Source organism: Callorhinus ursinus, unplaced genomic scaffold (genome assembly GCF_003265705.2).
Source record: "Callorhinus ursinus isolate GAN/ISIS: 27379988/994484 unplaced genomic scaffold, GSC_fseal_2.0 scaffold70, whole genome shotgun sequence".
Classification (NCBI taxonomy): Eukaryota; Metazoa; Chordata; class Mammalia; order Carnivora; family Otariidae; genus Callorhinus; species Callorhinus ursinus.
In genome coordinates this window covers 5,042,959-5,060,085 of record NW_027397132.1, presented here as the reverse complement: position 1 = coordinate 5,060,085, position 17,127 = coordinate 5,042,959, and the positions used below count along the sequence as shown (strand labels likewise).

The 17,127-nt window shown below is 59.2% G+C and overlaps 1 protein-coding gene across 8 annotated transcripts in view; it reads right to left on the bottom strand.

Annotated features, from left to right (window-relative positions):
• The window catches only part of MAD1L1 (mitotic arrest deficient 1 like 1), a 322,064-nt gene that overhangs the window by 119,116 nt on the left and 185,821 nt on the right, over positions 1 to 17,127 (bottom strand). For all 8 annotated transcript variants that reach the window (XM_025863714.2, XM_073886395.1, XM_025863712.2 and 5 more), the window contains one exon: positions 16,461 to 16,517. In XM_025863714.2, coding sequence (XP_025719499.1) covers positions 16,461 to 16,517 — 57 coding nt within the window. The remainder of the gene's footprint in view (positions 1 to 16,460; positions 16,518 to 17,127) is intronic.

Sequence of the window (17,127 nt, the reverse complement as noted above, 5' to 3'; positions counted from 1 at the left end):
CACTGCAGAAAGGACAGGCTGCCTTCTCCTCCAAACCTGACCAGGTGGCTCTGAGTTCCACGTACCTTCCCGACTTCTCTCTGCAAGAGGGCACGCCGCAAGCTCTCGTCTCCGTCTCCCCCTGCGGCCGTACCCCCGCCAGCAGAGCCGGTCCACGGAGCTGCTCCTTCCAGCACTGTTCTCTCTGGGCAGCTTCACCTCTGGGATCGTCCTGCACACCCCTGCCACCGCCTCCGCTGAGGGCCAGCCCCCTCCCGTTTAGGGGCTTGAGTTTTAGCTGAAGTTCTGTTTGGCCCAAATTTAGGTTTGTCTTTTTTGGCTTTCATTCTTTTTGGTACTTTTGGACCATTTCCAGGAAAGAAGGAAGAAATGCTGACTTATGCTACAGTGTTCAAAGCCAAACAGGCTCTTTTAACTTGTAAGCTTGACTCGTAACAAATAGGCTTTCTACTTCACTCTCTCCCGCCCCGCCAGTGCCTGACAACCCGAGCCTCCGAGGGCTACAGCCCACACGTCCTGAGGCCCATGAGGGACTGCCTCAGCCTGCCCTCGGGGAGCCTGCACCCTCCCGGCTCCCCAGCCCGGGATGGTGGCCGGCACACAAGACACACGGATCTGCCTGCCAGTCAGTCCCCAACCACCATTCAGATCCAGCCCAAAGGCCACCTTCACGCCAGTCCTCCCGAGCCAGGAGTGCCAGCCCCCGTGCACTGTTCAACTGTGTGATTCCAGGACTCGTGTGTGTGACTTTTCTTCCCCACCGGCCTGGGAACTCCTGAAGGTGGGTACGCTCTGGTCACCTCTTTACCCAATTCCCAGCTCAGACATGGCACGCAGGAGGAGGTCCAGGCCCACAGGCAGGGGTCCAGAGCACGTGGATGACCAGCACAAGCCCAGGCCTGGCGCGTCCCCTGCGTGTGTGGCCCAGTGCAGCACAGCCTTGGGAGTGGTGGACCGGCCAGGGCTAGGACCAGGACAGCCCAGGGCAGGGAGTGGGGCCGCGGTAAAGACACAAGGAAGCACGCCATCCAGGGAGGAAAAAGACCTCGAACTGGTTTACCCACCAGACACCCAATTTCACAAAGTACTTAAACGGATTTATACTTAAAAGGAGGAAAACCAGTCGGGCTTTGAAAGGGGCTATTGGGGGAGGACTGGGAGCAGTGTTGCTGTGGGCGCCTCAGGAACAGCTGGGCACGGGGTGCACGGTCGTCCGCGGCCACAGCCTCTCCTCCAGGGCCCCTCTCCCGGGGGCATTCACACCACGCTGTCCAGGAGCCCCTGGGCTTGTTCACAAACAGGCTGACCCTCAATGTCCTCATCTGTAAAGTGGGGGCAATACCTTCTGTTCCTGAGGTCTGAGCAGGAAGTGAGAAGACAGAGAGGAAAATGCCCATCCGAGGGCCCGGCACACGCCAGAGCCAGAGCCCCTTCCCTGCAGTGCCACATGGCCACCCCTCTGGAGGGTGCCCAGGGCCCACCCGTGGCATTGCCCTCCTCCACCCTGAGGCCTGGCCCTGGCTCGCCCGGAGAGACAGGTGAAGCCACACTGCTAGGAGCTGGCACCGGAAGAAGTGAAAATTGGAAATGCATTAATATTGCAGTCTACAACTACCTATTTCATACTTGACTGAAAAAAATCTGTATTTGGGGTTGGTATAAAGAAAAAAAAGAACAGAAAGCTAATTGGATTGCATTTTGAGAGACTTGCTAAATGACAAAACCATGAGGACGGTTCTGCGAGCCATTCTCAAACCACGGCCAGCCCGCAGGTAGGGCTCGGAGGGGATGCCTCTCGGAGGGGCTGTCTGCAGTCACGGGGCAGCGCCCGTGATGAGGACGAGGCCCACGCACCATGCACACCCTGGACGAGGTCCTGGGCCCACCCCGGCCAGTGGGAGCCACTCCACAGAGCTCCCTACTTCACCTCCACACGTTGTCTCCTGGAGAGACGCCGCTCTGCCTCTCCAGCCTCTGAAGTTCACACACAAATTTATATTCCTTTCTTGGGCTCGCTCTCCAAATAAACAGGCGTAATTACCAGCAGTGCCTGCTCCAAATGAATCTAACGCCCATGGAGCCCGGGGCTGGCAGACTGCTCACATTCTGGGACGGGTGGGCGCCCCTGGGGACCCCCCCGCCCCGGGGAAGCCAGACGTGCCAGCCCCGTCCACGGCCCCCTCGGAGGCTGCTTCTTGTTCACTAGGCAAGCAGGCTGAGGCCAAGGAGGTAAACGTTCCTCCAAAGCCAAGGGCCAGCTGACGCCCCCCTGCCATTTTCATGCTGAACCTGGAGCTGAACACTCGTGGGGACCAGGAAGCAGCCCCCGAGGGGACTTCGCCTCCAGCCTGGCCGAAGGTCCGTACGCCCCCAGCCCCCCTGCCTCTGACGCCAACAGAAACCGAGCCCGCCACTCACTGTTGACGCCAAGGAGGTGAACTGCCCGAGCACCTGACTGCTCCACTTTGGGGTTGCACGAGGAGGGACCTCCCAGCCCACACAAGACACTGGGAGCCAGCAGGCTGCCGGGCAGGAAGATGGCGGAGCGCTACCATTTTGCCTTGTTTTTACGATCCCCACTTCACATCGCGTGCACGTGTCGCTAACTCAAACAGTAAGAAAACACTAAAAATATCCATTTATTGGCTCAGAGCCCAGGCCAGCATCCACCAAAGGACAGGCCACCCAGTCGAGCCTTTATTCTCGATAACCAACCCCAGCAAGTGGCTCACATGGCGGCACGTGCCCCGACCACCGGTCCTTACCAGTCCCTCCGGCTTTCCGCCCCAGCACCGACCTCCAGGCCCTTGTGGGGGCTGGGCGCACGAGCCTGGTGTTCGCCCAATTGTTGACTGAACATAGGTGTTGCCTCTGTGCCACTCTGGGGTCCTGGCTCAAGATCGGGAGGGACAGAGCTCTGGACCCTGACCCCAGACCACAGGGAAGGCACTGGTTCAAGGGGCCACCAGGAAAATCCCGTACTTTGGCAGACACATGCCGACCGGAGAGAGCGCCAGGAACTGCTGCCCTCGGAGCTTCTGCTGGCCAACCCACAGCCAGGGTTTGGGCATACTGGGCTCCCTGGAAACCTCCCAGCTGCCTCCCAGGGGACTGTGCCTCCTCAGGGCCTGGTGCCCACACGTCAGGGCATCTTCACAAAGGCCCCTGGAAGCCAGGCCCCGACTGCAGCGTGGATCAAGCCCAGGAACTGGGGGTGACACAGCTTTAGGGAACCTCTCAACCAGGGGTCAGAACACTCGTAGCGGGAAGGCCCGGTGGAAGAACCCCACTGCCGCCTCAGGCAGCCACAGGCGACCCGCACACAAACGGACACGTCACTTTAAGTGCATTTACTTAGAGATGGCAGTGGGCTGGACGCGCCGTGGCTGGTCTGCTGCCCCCAAGCTGGGCCATCCCCTCCCTGCTGATGAGGGAACGAGTCAGCCGGGACAGAGGCCCAAGAGCTGAAGGGCGCACCGTCTGCAGGACGCCAGCCCAACAGCCCCGCAGCTGGCCCACCCACTCTCCCCATCAGGGTGGTGGTGGGCGAAGGCATGCCGAGGCCTGGAAGCAGGGGGCTGCTCGCCCGCCCCTGGTAGTGACAGGCTGCCGACTCCCTATCGCTAAGGACCTGGACTGCGACCCCCAGGCGGCGGGGCTCAGCCTGACCACACGCCCACCCCAGCGTGGTGCGTCCAGCACCCAGCACGGCTGGAGGCTCTGGAGGGGCTTCGGCGCCAGCTTCTCACTGGGGAGGGTGCCAGCCAGGCATGGTGCTGAGGGCGCCTCTCGCCCGCGCGGGGCCAGCAGCCCTTGGCGCTGAGCATTACCTCGTGAGCCACAGGCAGCACATGCCGGGCCCTCCCGGGCACACGGCGCCCATCTCAAGGGTGCTGCCCAAGCTTGCACAGGTGCAAGAGCAGCCGACTGTGGTCTGAACCCGGACCCTCCCGCCTCCAACAAAGCAGCACAGATGCTTCCTGCACACTCTCAGCGGCAACGAGTTCTGCAGGAAGTCACCTGCCACAGGAGAGGAAAGACAATCCTGCCTCTTGTTCACAACAGAAAACCGTGTGTCACGTGAGAAACACGCGTCGCTGTGGCGTGCTCGCGGCCTCAGGGTCGCTGGCGTGAGGAATACCGTTCTCATCCACTACTGTCCTTCCGTTTCCCCTTGGTCTTAAAAGCTGCTCCTGACTACGGGGATTTCCAAAGCGGCCAGGAGAGGAAGGGCCGTACAAGTCACCTGCTGTCAAGGGTGCCGGTGACAGACTCATGACAGACTGGTGACCAGCTCATGGCAGGGAGCAAAACCGTTGGAAGGCCCACAAACCAAGCCTGTGCCTGAATGTCCCGTCTGTCCCGTCCACGTCAACTCCATGCCCGGAGACAGGGGCGGTGCCTGTGGAACCCTCACATGGGGTCGTGGGGGGTGCCCTGGACCCATGTCTGCACACCCCCAGCAACCTCACAGCCCCAGGTGGCCACTGAGAACCAAAGGGCCCAAGAGAAGGCTCTCGTCGAAGGGCCACTGGCTCGGCCCTAACACTCCCTCTCTGGCAGGCAGGTCAGGGGACGATGTCTGAGTCTGAACGTCAGCCAAGTCTACGAGGGCGGGGAGACGCGCTGGCTGAGAAATCACACCACCACCTCGGACGCAGCTGGACAGGGTCATGTGCAGCCTGTCCACTGCAGCGAAGGCACAGGCTCAAGGAGAGGGAGTGTCCCAGGTGGAAAAGGGATGCCACGCAGCAGGAACAGTGCGGGCAAAGGCACGGAGGTGTCAAGAACACGGAAATGCGTGGGGGGGGGGTCAACCACTGAGACCGTCCCATCAGACACCCCACTCGCTGAAGTCAGGGAGGCAAGCAGGGGCTGCAGCTAACCCCAGACACCTGTGTGGACGCCATGCGGTCAGATCTCTGCACCACCAACTGGCCGCCAAACCCCAGCAGTCAGGTGTGGGAGGAAGGGGAGCAGCGGGGTGGGTGTGTGGTGGGGGCAGGACAGGAGGACCCAGGACAAGGTCTCTGCAGCAGGTCACAGCTCAGGAGGCCGCACCACTTCTCAAAGGTACTGCTCTTCATCCCCTCAGTCTACAGAGATTAGTGGAATGTATATACAGAAGTGAAAATCCCCTCCACAAGCCAGAGATTAATACAACAAAGGTTGGATAGCCTCCCAAAAGGGATCAGAAACCTACTATTTACCCAAAGGTTCCAGACCAGGACTCACTTCCCAAATCCTGCAAGGGCAAATCTGCTTAGGTGGCCTCAGGCAAAGCACACACCAGCACTCCCCTGTCCCCACCCTGGAGGGCATTGTGGGCCGAGTCCACAGGATGCTCAGCACCCAGAAGCCAGGAGGAGATCTGGGGCCACAGTTTGGAGACTGAGGTCCCATCCATACAACCACGGGGGCAGGGAAGGAGCCCTGAGCAGGCCGGAGAATATAAGTTGACCCCACCCCCGGACAATCAGACAAAGGCCCTGGTATCAGGAAGTGCTCAGTACATGAACTGTGATTTCCTACATTTATTCCTGCAAATCTTCGTGTCATGGAAGACTCTGAATCAACGACATACACCCCAGCACCTTCTGGAAGAAATGCCCAGTGCTCTAAGGGAGGCCAGGTGCACAAGAGGCTAGGGTGAAAAGCTGGGCCAGAGGCTCCCACGGCCAGGGCCACCTCTGGAGAACTGGAAGGCTGGAGAGCATGAGGCAGGCCTGCTGGGTGCCCCAGCTCGCCTTCCCTGCTGAGAAGGTAGAATCAGGAGTGCGGGGAGACCGTGGCAGCCAGACCTCACAGTGCAGGACGTGTGCAGGGACCCCAGAGTGTGCAGCACAACCCTGACTGGCAGATGCAGGGCAGGAAAGACGCCCAGACCGAAGACTGAACCAGGAGAAGGGACAAGACGGAAAAGCACCTCCTCCGTCCAGCCAGACTCCAAAGCCCCTCACTCACAGGGCACCAGGCAGAGCACCCAGGGAGGCCGAGGCCCAGGGCTGGTGATAATTAGCCCCAGAAGTAACGCTGCCCCAGGGCAGCCCAGAATGTCAGCAAAATGCCACCCGGCAGACGGGACCATTTCTAAGGAGCTTCACTGCATACCTGAACGAAGCTCATGGGTCTTCACAGGAATACACAGGTCTCCTGCATCCGCCCAACACGCGTGCTAGGAGCACAGAATGACTTTGAAACAGTCACATAACTAAATTCCATACTTTCAAATATTAAGTATAAATGTGCGGGGGAAAAAAAGGAAGACCGAGGCAAACTTTGTAGAAACGTAAACAGCAACACTGGAAATAAAAACATGCAGGTCATTCTGCTGGAAGATGAGGTCAGGGAGCCTGGAGACACAGCAACAGGAATTATGCACAATAGGAGAGGGAGAGAGAGAGAATTCTCAGAAACGAGAAGAGCACACGTGGGCTGGGGGACTATGCCAGCACCCAACTGTGGGTAACCGGACACTCACCAAGGACAAGGACAGCAAGTCCACGGAGCTAAGAAATGCAGAAACCCCAAGCACAGGAGACACAATGAAGTGCAACGAGGCGTATCATAATCATACCGCTCCACCCAGCGATCAAGAAACTGCTGGAAAAGCAGAGAAAACAGACCAGTTACACGAGAAGCTTGAGGGAAACAAGGCGAGTCAGAGTCAGTGGGAAAAGCATGGCCGCCGAGAAGTGAAGATGAACAAAGCCATCAAACATCAGCTAGACCAACGGAGGGAAGAGAGAAGGGGGCCCATCTGCTGACGGCAGAAGGGGGCGCAGAGGCACTGACCTTAGGAAGTAAGAAGGATGGTAAGAGAATCCCGGAGCAGCTGTTAGGCCACCTGGACGACTCAGACAAACTCCCGGAAACACACAAACCCCCAAACTGACTCCAGAAGAAATGGAAAATCTGAACAGACCCATGACAAGCGAGGAGGCTCAATCAGAAACAAAAGGCGTGTCCAGGAGCGAATGGCTTCGCTGGCGAATGCTCCCAATCACATAAAAGAATTAACACAGAATCCCCAAATTCTTACAAGAAGTCAAGGAGGAGGAACGCTTCTCAGCTTATTCCACGAGGCCAGCATAAAGCTGACGCCACGGCCAGAGAAGGCACCACATGAGAAGAAAACTAAGACCAAGAACCCTTAGGAATCCAGGCATACACAACCTCGACAAGACAGTGGCGAGCCCCGTGGGCAGCCTCTGAAAGGGTCACACACTGCGACCAGGGGGGCTTTCTACCAGGAATGCAAGAATGGCTCGACATACAAAAATGCAATCTTGCCAGATGACCCACTCAATCTATAATTTATGAAGAAACCCTACAGAAGTCTTACAACTCAACAAAAAGACAAAAGAAAATAAAATCAATTTAAAAATGGATAAAGAATCTGAAAGGAGATTCCTCCAAAGAAAATCGACAAATGGCCAACAAGTATGTGAGAAAATGCTCTATCCACATCACTAGCCATCAGGGAAATGCAAACCCAAACTACAATGAGATGCACCTACACCCAATAGGATGGTAACAAGCATTACTGCTCCCTCTCCTTCCTGATGCTGGTAATCTGAGTCTTCTCTCCCTTTCTTCTCATTAGTCCGGCTGGAGATTCACCAGAGTGCAGTCTCCTGTACAGGACTCACCTCTGAGTGGAGACCCAGAAGGTGGGGGACCGATGAACACTTAAGAGGTGGAGCTCTCTAGAGGGTCTGTGCCCTCAAGAGACGCAGATGAGAGCAGAGCGCAGGAGACACAGCTCCTCGGTGGAGCTGCCCAAGCACCGGGCACAGACCTCCGTGGCAGCAAGCCAGGATCAGCATGGACCAGCCTCTGAGCTGCCTGTTTCCTCTGGTGACAAGGTCGGTCCCTCCCTCCTGGCAAGGGGGCCGGGCCTGCCAGACTCACTCACAGCTCCAAAGCATCATGAAACTTTAATGCTAATGGTACTCGAGGCTGCCTCGCTAGTACAGCATAACCTTTAAATAGAGACCGTGTATTTCAGTTTAATTTGGGAGGATACACAGTTCGATCCCAAGGACCTTACCCAATTCCATGATGCCACAACCAGCAGGAGGAGCAGGGGAATATGCCTCTACCTCGACATGATTCTAATGAACCCAGCACTGTTGAGCACCAGAGGAAGGATGCTCAAACCCCTAGTCTGTTTCATTACTTGCTCCCGGGATGCACGAGGGTCCGCCTGGGCCAAGGACCACAGGTGGTACTGACGGAGCCAAGGCCCACTGTGTCCCAGGATTCAGGCTGCTGCCTCTCCAGAGCCCCGTCGGGGCAGGTGACTCAGGTGTCCCAGAAAAGAGACGATGCTGAGGTCACAGTGGGAATCCTGGTCAGAGGCCGCCTTTCTGCTCAGCTCTGGGCCCATCATGCATCTGGGAAGGGCCCTGTAGTGGCTGCTTCCTGGGGAGGGGTGAGGGGCCGAAACAGATCGCCCTCATCACGTTCCATCCCTTCTGGAGGGACACACCTGACGCAACAAGCCACAGGTAGCCACCGGTGGCTCTCCCGGGCATTTCCTAGTGAGCACAGCTGGTCCCGGAGCTGGGACATACCTGTCTGCACCTCAGAGCAAGAAGCCCAGGTGGAGAGCACGTGCAAGCAGAATTTTCACCCTACAGGAGCCGCTCTCCACGCCTGCGGAGCTGTCCCCTCCACGCCTGAGGAGCCATCCCCTACGCCAGCACATTTGCTAAGAAAGAGGACCCAGTGAGCAGGTTGAGACAGCGTCCCAGGGGCCATTAGCCTTAGGGCCAGAAACACTGGCCAGGGCAGCCCAGCAGCAGATGACAGGTACATGGTGAGAGAAGACAGGAAGGCCCAAGAGACAGACTTGGAGAAATCCAGTTTCTTAGCTGAAAAAAACAAAACCAAAACAGAAACGGAGCCAAAAGCTGTCCAGATGTGGAGGCCATAGGGGCAGCTCACAACCATCTGGGTCCCTAGAGGAGCACCCAGCTATCCCAGCCACGGTTTCTGGTGCCCCAGGCCCAGCTCCGCAGAGAGGAAAGCCCCCCCCCCAGGAACACATGGAAGGAGGCGTCCACGTGCTTCCAGGGGGTTGGCTGAGGCAAGGAGGCCACCTCCTTCCAGGACAGCAACGGTTGACGCCAGGGGGCGAGGCTGTCAGAAAGTCCAGGAAAATCCCATGAGAATGGAAACCCCCTCTCCAGAAAATGTGCACACAGTTCTAAGGACTCTGGACCCTCTGTGTCTCCACAGGTGACATTAGGGATGCTGCCCAAGGGGAAAAGGCGTCACTACAGAACACCTGAGGTCAGCTCTGCCTCATGGGGCTCACTGGGGGTGTCAGGACACCCACGTTCCCACGTTTCCCAGTCGGGAAGGCTTGGGACAAGTCCGGCTGCAGAGGAGCAGGGCGGCCGCGGCCACCACGCGAGCTTCCCCCAGAGGCCGTGGGCCAAAGGAAGCAGCAGCGAGACCCTGGCGGGCAGAGTCCAGGCCAGCTGAGCCCCTGCAGAGGACCATGGGCGCCAAGGCCAGGACCACGTCCGACCCAGCTCCCCGCCAACACACCCACAAGGCATGCAGTGAACGCATGGGAGGGGAACCGCAGCAGCTAGTGAAGATGTGGCGGATTTAATAATACGGTAAGGAGCAAAATCACATAACACGGACACAATAAGAACTGGCAGTTGAGAAGGAGCGCTGCTAGAGAGGGTCACTGCAGAGCGGGAGACATTTAAAGGACACGCAAACACCGTACTTAGGACCGGGACGAGCATGAGAAGGTCTCCCCAGCTAGAAGGAGCTCCATGGTTTTTAAAGATAAATTAACCAACTTTGATCTGTGGCTGTTACAGATTCTCACTGCGCCTCGGCTTTGTGTGCTAGGGCCTGCTGGGGGGTCCCTTTCCCCGTCTGGAGTGCCCACCTTCTCTTGGCCCCCCGACCCTGTGAGGGGCCCTGGCAGGCTGGTGGTGAGCTTGGGGCTGCCAGCCAGGGCAGAGAGCAATGTGCGAGTAATGGAAATGATCAAACACCCAAGCAGAGACCTAACAAGAAGCGTGCAAGACTCACCGGAACAACGGACCAAACTCCAGCGAAGGCCAGGAAGACCGAGAGGTCAGAGCTACGCCCGATACCGTGGACGGGAAGTCAGCAGTGCACAGAGTCCGCGAGCACAAGGCAGCAGGATTCCCCCGTGAGACCTGACAAGCTAACTCCGAGCTTCACCCGGGACAGAAAACACTGAGAGGTGAAGCCTTGCCAGATACTCAACATGCTATGGCTCTGAGAACTTCGACAGCATGTTGCTCTGCCCCAGACAGGAACAAACCAAAGTGCTCCCGCCACACTGGGGAGTTTTCTTCTCCTTTTGTGCAGGGATCCAATTAAGAACCAGAAATTACACCATTAGACGTTTATTTCCTAGACTAAGAAGCCATCTTCTCAGGATAGTGTCCCCAGGATGCAGATGGATCTTTTTAAAGGTAATAAATCACCAACCTCTTGTTAGGTCTTTGCAAACCTGGCAAAACCAAAAAGGCCGGCCCCCACACTGGGAGAGAGGCCCAGGGGCACACGCTGCTTCCCTGTGTCCATGTCCGGTCGCTCAGTACTTTAAACCTGAGTCCGGGGCTCGGCCGCGTGGGACTGCACTGTCCACACGGGACAGCTGGCGTGAGCAAGCCCCGCAGTGCCCACCGGCCTGCCGCCTGCCCACTCACTGCACCTGTCCCCTCATCTGAGTCATGGCCAGGTCACCAGCACCCAGAGGGTCTGCAGTGAGGACTCAAAGACATGGTCTGAGCACAGCGGCAAGCGTGTGCCCAGCACATGGGAGCACCGGCACTCAGTGGCTGCGGCATGATATAAAGCAGGTCCATGGCGAGGACGGCCGTGGTGACAGCCATGTGCCCACCAGTGAACGTGGGATGTCTTTGTGGGACAGCAACAGGGGGAGGCAGAGGACGTTTAGCTCAATGCTGAGAGAGAACTGGGCCCCACGCGACGGAGACACATTCCAAGGGGTGGAAACAGCATGGGGGCGACATGGAAGGGTGCAGGAAGCCGTGCACAGAGCACGGCAGGGGCCTCAGTGAACACAGGCATGCATAAAGAGTCAGAACGGCGACCCAGAAGTGGGGTTCAGGACCCACTCGCTGAATCCGACAGATTTACTATCAGCACGCAGAGCCATGAAAGTTGTCCAGTCCCAGGTGCGTGACCCCTTCTCTCCCTTAGGAGCTACATCCTAAGACATGGTACCACCGTGGCCAAGGGCAGAGAGCCCCAAGCTGGCCTCTGCCAGGGCCCAGTGGGGAGTACCTTGAGGAGGGAAGGACCCAGAGCTGGACTCTGGACACCCACACGCTGGGGCTCGGGGGACAAACAAGCCAGTGCATTGTGGAGAGCAGGCGCCAAGCCCTCGTGAGCCCTGTCCCAGGGCGGCTGTCAAGCTGGAAACCAGCTCCACGTCCCTCAGGCACCCAGAGCCCTCCAGCCCTGAGGCACTTGCCGGGAACTCTGCTCTTGGGGGGCAGCCCTGTGTACCCCAGGTCAGCTCGACGTTAACTTCTAAATACGCCTCATTGAGCCCTTCTCCCTCCATCCCTAAAAATGGCTTCCCAGCTCCCACGGAGCTGCCCCAGGCACTCATCCCCAGGAGCCAGCACTCAGCAGAGCCACTCTGGGGGCACACACAACTCCGGGCGTCTGGCACTTCACAGATGGGGGCAGTGAGCACGCAGCCTGTGCTCACACGGGTCAGGGCGGTCAGGAACACAAGGGACACTCCCACGTAGTCAGGAGTCCTGAAGGCCCAGGCAGAAGTGCGTGCTGGCAACAAAGCCACGGGAGCTGGGACCCCCTGGGACCCGGGCCTCTGCCTCCTGATGAGTAAGGGGGGTGACGACAGGGCCACCTAGCAGGGCTCCGAGAGCGGATGTCTCCAGAGCTCTTGGAACAGCACCCGGCTCACCGACAGGCCGGGTGAGTGCGCATTCATAACCCGTACTGTCACCATCGGTGTTCGCAGCACTCAAGAACCAACCCAGCCTGCAGGTGCCCACCCCAAGTCAACCCCACTACACTCGGAGTGCTCACTCCGTGCTGGACACCGCTTGGCCGTGGAGGCGCTAGTGCTGCTGATTAAGGGCCGCCGGCCGGCCAGCAGCCCCACTTGCCTGCAGGGAAGGCCCGTCTCCCATACTGGCTCCTCGAGGAAGCAGGACAGCCAGGCACTCGGCCAGACGCTGGTACAGAGGGACAGAAGCAGTGACCCCATGAGACGCTGGGGGTGAGTGCCTGCTCGGGGGCCGGCACAGGGACACACGCAGACTGGTCAGACCATCCAGGTCAGCCTGAGACGTGCAGCCACAGCTCCGGGGACCCAGCTCGTGGGGAACCCTGTCCCTGCCTGCCGCCTGGGGCCCTGACGCCTCCCTGGATCATGCTGGGCTCCAGCAGCACGTAACAGAGTCAGACACCATCCTGGGGGCACAGAACCCTGCAGGGGAAGAGGCTGCCACCAGCGTGGGTCCCTGCGTGGCATCCCCCATGAGCCTTTGTGACTCCCCCACCATAGACGAAGTTCTCCCGTCAAGGCGGGGGCGTCTTCCAACCCGGGCTTGGTCCCGTGGCAGGATGGATCCAGGACGAGAAATGAGTCACTATCAGTCACAGAAACAGGAGGTTCTCCTAAGAACTTCCCCGAAGGCGGATGGCAACGCTGGCGGGCTGCGATCAGGCCAGGTTCTCGGGCAGCAGGCCGTATGGATGCCGGCTGCCAGCAATGAACAATGGCAGCTCACACGCCTCCTCCCGACACTTCCTGGCCTGCGGCGCTGCTTTCACAGCGACAGAGGCATCAGCCAGGTGCACGCCGCTGTGTGGGACGCCTCGCAGGGCTTAAAATCGGCCTCACCAGCATCTCCGGTCATCTCGGACCGCAGCTAGGGAGAGGCCACGTGGAGGCCCTGCCCTGCTGGGATGCGGCCACAGCACACACACCCCGGGAGCACCTGCAGCCAGAACTTCTCCCGCCGGAGCCCTTCCCAGCCGGCCAGCCACAGGCCTGCAGGCTGGCAGTACAAGTCCACAGGAGCCCTAGGGGACACGGGACTCAAGGAGGAAGACTGTGTCATTACCCGGAGCCGTAAGGGGTGTCACTGCCCTTAAATCGGAAAATAAATCTTCACTTCTTGCTCCCTGGAGTACATAAAATATTAGAGGGATTTTTATAGTTATAATCAAAAAACACGTTTCTCTAGCCACCGGTGGCTGTATCTAATTAGGGTGAGGGATGTTAATGACACAACTATGGCCCAGGACATTTGTCCTTGTGATATTAATTGCATTTAAAGAGAAAAGCCTGACTTGTGCCTTGCTTCCTAATTAGCATGCGTCTGATAATTAATAACAGAAAGGCAAACTGTCTTTGTCTTGGCATCTGCAATTAGCTACAAATATTTACATTCTTTTTTCACTCTTTTCCTAAATAGTGGATCAGCTTAGGGCCCAGAGACAGCAGGCTGGCAGAGGGTGCACAGGAATCAGGCCGTCCCCAACACCTGGACAGAGGTGCCCCCCCATCACACCCATCGCCACGACTGACCCCGAAACAGGGTGAGGGCCACAGAGCAAGACCCAGGGTGGCTCGGTACCCATGTCACAGGGACCTCGCGCCTTCAAAAGCTCCCACAGCAAACTAGGGTTTACGCAAGGCCGGAGCTGCCTCCTCACCGGCTGGGGGCCCACCTGGCCCTCATTTCCTCAGGAGGCAGAAGGTGCGGCCCGGGGAGGATGGAGGGAGAGCAGAGGCTCACAGGCCTCTGAGTGAGCACCTGCTGCATTCCGCTGGGTGCTGCTAAGTGGGAAGGAGAGAGAGAAGAGAAACAAACAGGAAACAAGCTCAAGATCTGACAATCAGAAGGCAGAGATTAAACCTGTGTGAGGTGACAGCTACAGCCCAGATCTAAGGAAGCAAGGCACCCACAGCATCTCACTTGAGTGCACCAAGCACCTGCACCTCCAGGCACAGCTGGGAATGAGCTGGGGGACGAGCCGGGTCCCCACCCACCTGCCCGGCTCTGCGGGGCTAGAGCCACAGGGCCGTTTCACCAAAGCTCCCCAAGGAGCATCTTCCCCAAAGGCCCGGCAGTGCCTAGGGAAGGGCCCCTGCACGGAGGTGGGTGCCAGCATCACCTGGGGAGAAGTGGGCTCCCCCACCCCCACGAGTTCCAGTCTAGTTGGTCTAGAAGTGGAACTGGGCTTCAGTATGTTAGGGCTCAAGGGAATTTTACACAATGAAAAGAAACTGTATGGGCAGAAAACAAGGAAAAACACAGGCGGGAAAGCCACCCTCCAGTCCCACGTCCCTCAGGCATCCCCACGAGGAGAAGCAGCGGCCCCTGCGGCCCCACCGCGGAAGCTTCTGCCCTTTCCAAACCCCCAGGAGCCAGGGAAAGAGGACCGGGCCTGTGCTCGGCACAACTCCATCCTCACTCCTCCGGCCTGTATGTGCACAGCACGGACACAAGGCCCTCAGGCACATGTCCATTCAGGTCCAAGCCGAGGGAATGATGCAGGTTGACCCACACGTCGGGGTCTCCCCCCGGGTTTCTTCACCTGCAGTCCCGTTATTACGCACGCGCACGCGAGCCAGGCCGCATGGTTTACAGAGCTCCCTACCCCAGGCTCACCGGAGGCAGGCACCCCGTCAGGCCCTGCCTGGGTCCCAAGCCCCTTTCTCCGCCAGATGAGGGCAAAGGCTCTACATGGAGGCCCAGTGGCTCCCCCTCAGTCAACAATGAATGCCCGCTGCAGAGAACTCAGACACTCAGGAACTGGATATGCCCTCAGGGGCCCCCGCAGGGGAACGACCAGCGGGCTGACTTCCAGCTTGAAGAACATGTGCGTGACATCAGGACCGTGCTGCGGGCTGCCTCCCAGCTCCTGGGAGTGGGGCTGCCCTCCCCGGGCCACATGTCCAGGTGCTGGAGCAGCCCAACAGGGCTCGAACCCCAGGCTCTACCTTCTTGGCTACGTTCGCCAGCTCCAGAGGGCGGACACGTGCCAGGTGCTTGGAGGGCCTTGACGTGGGAGCTCACACCCCCTGGCCCAGGCACCCAACAGCCAACGGCACCTCAGACCCCCATGCTTCTCTCCTGGCTTGCCCGCCCCAATCTCCCCATCCCACCTGGGACGCCCCCACACACTGCCCAGGCCACCCTGCCATCCTTGACCCCTGGACTCACACTCTACCTAACCTGCGTCTACCTTTGGCACAACCGGTCTGGCCAATGCCACATACCACATACCCCTGCAGCCCTCCCTCACCCCTGCCGGTCAGGGGCTCTGAGCACAGCCAGCCTGAGGCTCCCCAATGCTGGCACCTGGGCCTCATCCCATCCCATCCTCAGGCCCCTGCCTCACGAGTGGGCCCGTTTCGGGTCTCCCCAGCCCCGCCTCCACTCCGGCTGACAGCGACAATGGCAGTAAGACACAGCTGGACAATCTGAGGCTGTGGGGACGGCTGTCGATGGATGAAACAAACCTAAGGACGTGGCATGCCAACTTGTGGGCCACTCCTACATTGCAGGTGAAGGCCAGATGACCCACTCAAGGTCAGGGGCTGACAAGCGATGACCGCACACCAGGAACCCTGACCTGTAATGTGAGTCCCTGAGCCCGTCCCAACCCCAACTGGCTGGCATGTGGCCTGGGGCAGAGCTGCCCCCACAACACCTGCAAACATGCCCTGTGGCCCTCCTGTGACCCTGGTGGCTGGGTCCCCACAGAGACCAGACCACGGGCTGGAGCAAGAGGAAGGGCCTACAGCTTGTGTGGGTCAAAGACGCATTAAAAGCAAAGCTGTCTGACCCCAGACGGTGGTAAGGAAGCCTCTCAGTGCTGGGCGCCCAGGCCAGCAGCAGTGCCTGCGCACACCCCACCCAGGCCTGCAGGCTGCACGCTCGGGGGCAGGGGAGGGGGGGAGAAGTGGTCCAAGAAGGTGGCACGTGGCCACACGGCCAAGGAGTACACCTGATGCTCAGCAGGGCAACGCAGGCTACAGAGCCTGATGGGCAGACATCTCGGTCCACACACCCTGTGCAGCAGGGCCACCATGGGCCCAGAGCCAGGGCACAACCAAAGGACGACCTGGCCGTGGGCTTCAAGCAGGGATCACGAGGGTTTTCACACCAGCTCCATGTCGGGCAGGTCATGATGTGGAGGAGAAAGGGCACTGGGGTCCCCATATCAGATTCTCTGGGGGGCCAGGCCCCAGCTCCCACGCCCCATGCCCTTCCCATCCCCACCTGCGTTTCTGACGAAGGGAAGCGCTGTGACCATCAGGGACCCGCAGGCTTGCGCCTGCGTGACAGGGACATGATTCCCTCCGCTCCCAGAGTCTAAAGCACCCCACGCCCTGAGCTCTCTGTGGCCACAAAGACCCCCACCAAGAGACTCACCATGTCCGCTCTCTGCTTCTGGCCTCCCAGCTCCTCCAGGGCCTGTGACAGCTGAGCCTTCGAGACAAGACAGAAAGCAGAGTCAGTGGGCCTCCTGCGCCTGTCTCCACTGCCCCCACCGCCCCCACTCCCTACTGAGCACAGGGGCCTCAGGAGATGTGAGGCAGCCCGGCAGGCCCACTGCCTGTAGCAGGTGACCAGGCTAGGGCGGGTGCTGGGAAACACAGTGGGAAGTCCATCCCCAAACCTGCTGCCTGAAGCAGCAGAGCAGTTACGGGGGGCACAGATGTTCCCGATGGGGTTTTCACGCCCCTGGCAAGAGGGGTGCAATGCACGTCCTCACAGCAAGCTCCCCTTCTGGAAGAAGCCCTGAGGGTGACTTTCCTGACAGGGCCAATATCTAGGAAAACCCCTGACGCCCCCCAACCATGGTCCCCTAAACGGGTCTCTAGGATCCTCCCCGGGGGCCTGGCCCACCCAGGACAGAGATGCAAGGGAGGTTCCTGACCGTCAGGGCCAACGGCAGTGCCAGGCTAGGTCCCAGCGACCCAGCAGGAGCTCAGGGGTGGCCGCCCTCCAGCCTGGCCAGTCCAGCTGGCAAGTTACATCCCGACAGATGCCAGCACGGAGCGGGCAGCAGACCGAAGTCCAGAGCAGCCCAGGGCCG